The sequence below is a fragment of the Myotis lucifugus genome, unplaced genomic scaffold, assembly GCF_000147115.1.
Source record: "Myotis lucifugus unplaced genomic scaffold, Myoluc2.0 scaffold_811, whole genome shotgun sequence".
Taxonomy (NCBI): domain Eukaryota; kingdom Metazoa; phylum Chordata; class Mammalia; order Chiroptera; family Vespertilionidae; genus Myotis; species Myotis lucifugus.
The window spans coordinates 161,661-169,564 of NW_005871859.1; the positions used below are offsets into that span (position 1 = coordinate 161,661).

General features: G+C 56.6%; 1 protein-coding gene across 1 annotated transcript in view; it reads left to right on the forward strand.

Annotated features, from left to right (window-relative positions):
• The window catches only part of C2CD2L (C2CD2 like), a 13,096-nt gene extending 6,344 nt beyond the window's left edge, over positions 1–6,752 (forward strand). Inside the window, exons 2-14 of the mRNA XM_023747187.1 lie at positions 1,814–1,915; positions 2,291–2,410; positions 2,570–2,680; positions 2,783–2,899; positions 3,205–3,316; positions 3,433–3,541; positions 4,233–4,297; positions 4,399–4,526; positions 4,613–4,781; positions 5,709–5,807; positions 5,941–6,074; positions 6,160–6,445; positions 6,556–6,752. Coding sequence (XP_023602955.1) covers positions 1,814–1,915; positions 2,291–2,410; positions 2,570–2,680; positions 2,783–2,899; positions 3,205–3,316; positions 3,433–3,541; positions 4,233–4,297; positions 4,399–4,526; positions 4,613–4,781; positions 5,709–5,807; positions 5,941–6,074; positions 6,160–6,445; positions 6,556–6,737 — 1,734 coding nt within the window. The 3' untranslated portion in view covers positions 6,738–6,752. The remainder of the gene's footprint in view (positions 1–1,813; positions 1,916–2,290; positions 2,411–2,569; positions 2,681–2,782; positions 2,900–3,204; positions 3,317–3,432; positions 3,542–4,232; positions 4,298–4,398; positions 4,527–4,612; positions 4,782–5,708; positions 5,808–5,940; positions 6,075–6,159; positions 6,446–6,555) is intronic.
• The last annotated feature ends 1,152 nt before the right edge of the window (positions 6,753–7,904 follow it).

Here is a 7,904-nt window from a genome sequence, read left to right on the forward strand (position 1 = left end):
GGGGTCAGAGAAAGGGTGCAGGTGAGGCTGGAGGCGGTACGAATAGCCGGCTGGGTCCCCGGTTCAGTGTTCCTGTGGTCCGGATACTCTGGCTCCCAACCCCGGTCCAAACTGCTGTTCTCATAGCAACGCTAACCCTGAGCCCGCGGGCGCTTCCGCCCAGTGCGTGTGCTGGATGGCGTTGGGGTGCGGGGGTGGGGGGCGCTGCGAGGGTGGGAGGGAGACAGGTAATACTCCTTCCCCGGAATTTGCCTGGTGCCCCTGCCCCCACACCCAGTTGATATTTCGGGTCCCAAGTCCCTGGTGCGATCAGGCATATTCCAGAGGAGCCTGATGTCCCCTCCCCCGCCCTCAGGAACCCACTGCTACCGTAACTCTTCTGTTTCCATGCTGATGTGTTGAGGGGAAGGTGTCTGGGTGGAGAGTGGATAGTCAATCCACACTCTCCCCGGGGATGAGCCTGAGCCGGCCACCAGCTAGCCTAGTCTACTTCCTCCCGCCGCACTTCCCAGGAGGTGGGGCAGGAAGCTCTCCTGAGACTGAGAGGTGGGGTGGGAGGTCGAGGTCTCTCTCTCCGGGGCCCTGGCCCAGGAATCTCTCCTTGCTCTCACCTCCACCAGGCCCCTCACTCAGAGGCGTCTCCACCCCCACTCCTGGGAGGGCTTTACTAACTCCCCAGATGCCTAGACACAGAAGTGACCACACGAGAAGTTGCCCGTCTCCTGCCCAGGTGGCTGGCAGAAATCCAAATAGCATCTTTCAGTCCAGTCTTGGACTCACACCTCCCTGGTGTTCCCCGCACCTTGTCCCTTGGTCAGGAGTGACTCCCAGGGCAGCTGACTCAGCTGGACATTGGCCTCTCTAGCAGGGAGTGGGGAGATTGGGGTTCCAAGCATCCGTCTCGCCATCTCCTGGGGCCCGGCCTCCAGATGTGACAACTGCAGAGCCAGGAATTGGCTTCCCTGGGTTCGGCAGGCAGATGAGCCCCGTGGATTTGTTTCCTCCCATCCCAAGGCCCAAGGAAGAGCTGTCAGTCCGTCTGGGCCCCTGCCCAGTTCTCCTTCCCTCCCTGCTCTCCAGACAGGGCTGCAGCAAGTTGCCTCCACTGCAATGAAAGAATTAGGAAGCTCTTTCAAGCCCTAAGCTAAGCAGCCTTTTGCTCCCTAATACCACCCTGCTGTCTGCCTGGAGGGACTAGCCGGACCTCTGGACCCTGCAGCCCTTTCAGCTTGCTTTTCTTCCCAGTCCCTCTGGTAAAGTTCCCCAAGGCCAGGCTGAGCTGTTCATCTCCAAGAGCATGGCTAGAATCATACTCTTGTGCATCCACATCCTATTTATCTGGAAGAAGCTTGGCCTCATTTCTCCAGCTCTTGCCTTGAATAAGTGGGCCTTACTGTTTTTACGCTTAGCTCAGTCATGTCTCTGTCTGCCCAACTATCATATATAAGTGACAACCTACAACGTGACTATTTTTTTCTGTGCATCCCTTTTCCTTTGGGTGGAGGGTGGAGGATGAAGAGGAAGTTGGGGGGAGAAGAGGGAGGCTCCTGGTATTCCAGGAAAAATCTAGGGCCTTCTGCTCACGGTGACCTGGTCTCTGTGGTGGGCTAGCTCCCCACTTCTCCCTGGCAGCTGCAGGGCCCTGAAGAGGTGGGTTTGGAGGACAACACATCCTATTTGAAAGCCCTGAGCCAAAGAGGGGTCAGGAGCCAGCCTGCAGCTGCGGCCTCAGCAGTGCCAGAACCGGCCAGCAACTCAGCAGGCTCACCCTGTAGAGGCAGCTCCAAAGACCTGACCTGTGTCCACATTACTCCCTCAGAGCTCCATCCAGATCGCCTTTGAGGAGGTGCCCCAACTCTTACCCAGAGCCAGCATTGGTCATGTGACCTGTGTAGACCAATCAGAGAACACCATGGTAAGGGTCTGCTGGGCAAGGCTTCTTTAGGGTCTCAGAGGGGGCTGATTCCAAGAGTTCCCTTTAGTCCAAGGGCTCTTAACCTGAGGTTGATGAATGACGAAGGGATCCAAGGATTGGCTTCAGGAGGTCTGAGAATCCCACTAAAGTGACATGCAACATGCAGTACATGTGTTCACATCTGCATTTTTCTGGGGAGAAGAGTCTTTGGCTTTTCTACGATTCTTTTATGGACTTGTGGCCTCCAAACAGTAAAGTCTCAAGGACAGCCGAAGTGGGAGGGTCTGCTGATCCATCACAGAGCAGGGCAAAGCAGGATGGCGCATCCTTCCTCCATGCCTAACCCTCTTTGCCTCCATGCCTTGCCTGTCCCAGGTGCTGCATTGTCAGCTCTCTGCTGAGGAGGTGATGTTCCCAGTTTCTGTGACCCAACAGTCCCCCGCTGCCGTCTCCATGGAGACCTACCACATCACTCTGACACTGCCACCAACACAGGTGGAGGGGGTGTGGGAAATGGGGTTGGGCAGCAGGTGGTTCAATTGCCTTTTCAGTTGGGCTCCTTTCTAAGAGGGGATTGGGGTGGGAGGGTCCTGGGGAGTGGGAATAATTGGAGGAGTAGGCAAGTCATCTCAGTCTCTTGGTCCCTGTCCCTAGTTGGAAGTTAACCTAAAGGAAATCCCTGGCGAGGGGCTCCTTGTGTCCTGGGCCTTCAGGAATCGCCCAGATCTCAGCCTGACAGTGCGTCCCAAGCTGCAGGCCAGAGAGGTAAGGGAGCAGGGCTGGGGGTCGGGGGAGGCAGGAAGAGGCAGAGCAGGGAAGGGGAGGCCGAGCTGGGGGCCCGTCTCTGTGCTCCTCTTCTCCCTGCAGAGAGGTGAGGAGCAAGTGGAGCTCTCCACGATTAAGGAGCTGATAGAGGATGCCATCGTCAGCACCCAGCCAGCCATGATGGTCAACCTCAGGGCGTGCTCTGTCCCTGGAGGACTGGTGAGTAGACACTGAGAGCAAATAGTTTGCACCCTGACCGGTGTGGCTCAGTTGGTTGAGAATCATCCCATGCACCAAAAGGTCACTGGTTCCATTCCTGGTCAGGGCACATGCTGGGTTTTGGGCTCGATCCTCAGGGGGCTTGTGGGAGGGAGCTGATTGATGTTTCTCTCTCTCTCTCTCCCTCTCCCTTCCTTTTTCTCCAAAAATCAATAAGAACATATTTTTTAAAAAATCAAATTGTTTGCAGGCATAGTGTCTCCAGGGTACTATGTTGGAATTCTCTTTTGACCTTTTGTACTTAGGTACCCAGTGAGAAGCCACCCACGCTGTCCCAGGCCCAGCCAGCCATCCCCAGACCCACCCGGTTATTCCTCCGGCAGCTTCGAGCATCGCACTTGGGAAGTGAGCTGGAAGGTGAGAGCTCGCCGTGGCTAGGGGCTGCTGAGGTTATGGTTGCAGGCACTTGGCCTCTCTTTTCCTTAGTGGCTTCCCATCTTTGATCTGAGCATCTAATTTCTGTCTCCTCCCAGGCACTGGGGACCTGTGCTGCATGGCCGAGCTCGACAACCCCATGCAGCAGAAGTGGACCAAGTCCGCGAGGGCGGGTCCCGAGGTGGAGTGGCCGGAGGACCTGGCCCTGTAAGGATTCCCGCCCCTGCCCCGTTCCCAGGCAGACCGGCATCCCTTCCAGCACAGCCTGGCACGAACCAGCTCTGTTGTCACTAAACCTTGATGTGTGCCCCTTTAGGCCAGGCCCCCACTAGGTCCTGGGGTACAGATGTGACCACGATTCAGTGCCCACCTCGGTGTGGTTTCCGTGTCGAGGCAGAGATAGATGGATGTAAAGAGAATGGAATTAGTGGTCTCTTCGAGGTTAAGTTAACGAAAAGTGCACAGGAACGCCCCCCTGGGGAGAGTAATTCCCGGAGGGGAATAAGGATCAGAGCAGGCTCCGTGGAGGAGGCGATATTTAAACCACACCTTCGAGTACCAGGAGGATTTCAACAGGCTGTGAGGGACACGTGTTCCCGGCAGAGGGAAGAGCATGAGCAAAGGGAAGATGGTGGTTTGACATAGAGACAGAGACTGGAAGGCGGAGCGGGGCAGGGGCAGAGGGGCTTGGATGCCCCGCTGAGGAGGATGGTCTCCACTCGGGCCCTCTCCTATTCTCCTGGGAGAGGAAGTCCTTGGAGGGCAGGGGCCTCTGATTGGAGCACTCATACCATCTCATTTACGTACGTCACTGTCTGCCTCTGTCCTATGATCAGTTGGAGGGTGGATTCCTTTTGCTAACCTCCCCCCTCCCTGCCCTTGCTTCTCCTGGCCGCAGGGATCTGGGCCCCCAGAGCCGGGAGCTGGTCCTCAGGGTGCTGAGGAGCAGCCACTGTGGAGACGGTGAGTAGGAGGCCGGAAGGAGCACCCTGAGGGGCGTGGGGAGGCGGGTGCTGAGTGGAGCCTGACCATGGGCCCAGCTCATGGTGCTGCCCCTTCCCCAGCCGAACTCCTGGGCCAGGCCACACTGCCCGTGGGCTCCCCTTCCAGACCACTGTCCCGGAGACAGGTGTGCCCACTCACCCCGGGGCCTGGGACAGCCCTGGGACCCGCAGCCACCGTGGCAGTGGAGGTGAGGAGCGACCCGGGAAAGATGGGAGGAGGTAGCACAGGGTGGTCTTTGAGGCCCGGCCTCTTTGTGCTCCCACCCCTCGACAGCTTCAGTATGAGGAGGGTTCCCCCCGGAACCCCACCCCCTCCATGCCACGCCCCAGCATCACACCTACCAAGAAGGTCGAGCTGGACCGCACCATCATGCCTGATGGCACCATTGTCACCACGGTCACCACTGTCCAGTCCCGGCCTCGCACTGTAGATGGCAAGTCAGGTAAGAAGGAAGAGCTGAGAGCCCAGCAGCGGCCAGGGGCCTTGAGCGGCAGGTCGGTGGAGGGACAGGGAGGGGCAAGGAAAGCTCTAACCCTAACCACCCCTGTTCTCCACCGCATCGTCCTCATTATCTCTGTCTCCCTCGGACTTCCCCTCTCACCCTCCCTCTCCCTGACTGGTCCCTCCCATGTCAACCCTGGGCCCACCCACCCCGCCACTGCGGGTGACTTGCACTTCCACCTCCTAAGTTCCCCATCTTTTCACGGGTCCGGGTCCGTTCCCCTCTCTTTCCCCAGCCCCACTGCCTCATCTTCCCTCCCTCTAGCCTCAGCCAGCCAGTGCCCTGCAGGACCCTTCCACACGCCCAGTGGCCTCCATGGTGTTTCTTCTACTCCCAGGGTCCTCCATGACATTTCTCCCATCTCTAGGGGTCCCATGGGATTCCCCTCCATCCAGGGGCCCCATGTGCCATCTCGCACCTCAGTATTTTCATGGCGTCTCCCCACACTCCCATTAGTCCTGTGGTGCCTCTTTGTCCCCGGGGCATCTTCTTCTTCCTGTTTTTTTATAAGGAATATGAAATATTTTTTTGTTAAATATATTTTATTGCTTTCAGAGAGGGAGAGGGAGAGAGAAACATCAATGATGAGAAAGAACCATTGATCGGCTGCCTCCTGCACACCCCACACTGGGGATCAAGCCCCCAAACCGGGCATGTGCCCTTGACCGGAATCGAACCTGGGACCTTCAATTCACAGCCTGATGCTCTATCCACTGAGCCAAACCGGCTAGGGCCCCATGGTATCTTCGTAATCACTCTTGTGATTCATCATCTCTGAGTCACCAAAGCCTACATCTCAACAAAGACGGGGTGGGCGGGGGCCATTCTCAAACACCCCCAGCTCACTGACCCTCCCCCACCCAGCAGACTCCCCCTCCCGCTCCCCGTCCAAGGTGGAGGTGACCGAGAAGACGACGGTGCTGAGTGAGAGCGGTGGCCCCAGCAGCACCTCCCACAGCAGCAGCCGTGAGTGGGGACCTGGAACGTGGGAGTGTCAGCTGATATTGGGGCCCCAAAGTCAAAGCCATTTTGGGTGGGGCCTGGGGGTTCTGGTCCAAGGGGAGCTGGAGCGGAGTCGGGTCCACCCTCTGCCCAGCAGGGGAGAGCCACCTTGCCAACGGCCTGGACCCTGTGGCAGAGACAGCCATTCGCCAGCTGACAGAGCCCAGCGGGCGGGCAGCCAAGAAAACACCCACAAAGCGGAGCACCCTCATCATCTCAGGTGTTTCCAAGGTACCAGCTCTGGGGAGAGCAGCCAAGGTGGGGAGGAAGCCCTCACGGATCACTGCAGTCCATTCAAACCTGTCCCTCTCGCCAGGTGCCCATCGCGCAGGACGAGCTGGCGCTGTCACTGGGCTACGCCGCCTCTCTGGAGGCCTCGGTGCAGGACTCTGCCGGAGACAGCAGCGGCCCCTCTCCCCCTCCCTCGGACCCCCCAGCCGCCTTTCCAGGAGCCCTGGACGCCCTCTCCAGCCCCACCAGTGTCCAGGAGGCCGATGAGACCACACGTTCGGACATTTCCGAGAGGCCGTCTGTAGATGATGTCGAGTCGGAAACAGGATCGACTGGTGCCCTGGAGACCCGCAGCCTCAAGGATCACAAAGGTGGGGAGAGGTCGGCAACCCCCTCCTCTGATACTCAGCGTCATGACCTGGGTCCTCCTGGAGCCTTAGGGACATGAAGGCCGAAGCCAATGGGCTGTGTCCTTCCACAGGGGCTGCCAGAGGCCCAGCCGGTCTCAGCCGAGCTAAAGTAGAGAGGGAGCTGGATGCGCTGGGTCCTGTGGCATTATTTACCACAAGTTTCCTTTTTCCCGTGTCTAAGTGTGTCTCTTCCTTCCCTTGTGTGTTTTTTTCTTCCTTCCCTTTCTTTTATTTTCATATATATTTTTATTGATTTCAGAGAGGAAGGAGAGAGAGATAGAAACATCAATGATGAGAGAGAATCATTGATTGGCTGCCTCCTGCACGCCCCACACTGGGGATCGAGCCCGTAACCCAGGCATGTGCCCTTGACTGGAATCAAACCCAGGACCCTTCAATCCGCAGCTGACGCTCTATCCACTGAGCCAAACTGGCCAGGGCTCTTTCTTCCCTTTCATTATGTACTCTTTCCCCTGTGAGTATAAGAATCCTACCCTGAGCCCTAACCGGTTTGGCTCAGTGTATAGACCAGTGATGGCGAACCTTTTGAGCTCGGCCTGTCAGCGTTTTGAAAAACTCTAACTTAACTCTGGTGCCGTGTCACATATAGAAATTTTTTGATATTTGCAACCATAGTAGAACAAAGACTTATATTTTTGATATTTTATATATTTAAGTGTCATTTAACAAAGAAAAATCAACCAGAAAAATGAGTTCGCGTGTCACCTCTGACACGCATGTCATAAGTTCGCCATCACTGGTATAGAGCGTCGGCCTGCGGACTGAAGGGTCCCAGGTTCGATTCCGGTCAAGGGCATATACCTTGGTTGCGGGCACATACCCAGTAGGGAGTGTGCAGGAGGCAGCTGATCAATGTTTCTCTCTCATCGATGTTTCTAACTCTCTATCCCTCTCCCTTCCTCTCTGTGAAAAATCAATAAAATATATTTAAAAAAAGAAAAGAATCCTACCCTGGGCTGACCTAGGACTGTCCCTGCGCAGTGACACGCCTTGTGGATGGCTGGGGTACTCCTCACTTCTAAAGATGAGGGCTTCCCCCAGCATCTTCAGCCCTCTGTCAACCACAACTGCACTTAACCATTGACGGCTGAGGCCGGCATCACTTCTTGGGATGATGAGTTCCCAAACCCAAAGCCTGCGGCGTGGACGCCTCTCATGACCCTGGTCTGAACGGACCTCTGGGATGCACCCCTTCCTGCTCACATCCTGGAATTTGTCAATGAGCCCGGTTCAGACCATCTTGTTCTTCCATGTCTGCCTCTGAGGACATTTCTTTTTTTCTTTTAAAAATATTTTTGATTTCAGGAGGAAGGGAGAGGGAGAGAGAGAGAGAAACATCAATGATGAGAGAATCATTGATCGGCTGCCTCCTGCGCGCCCCGCACTGGGCTCCCCCGCA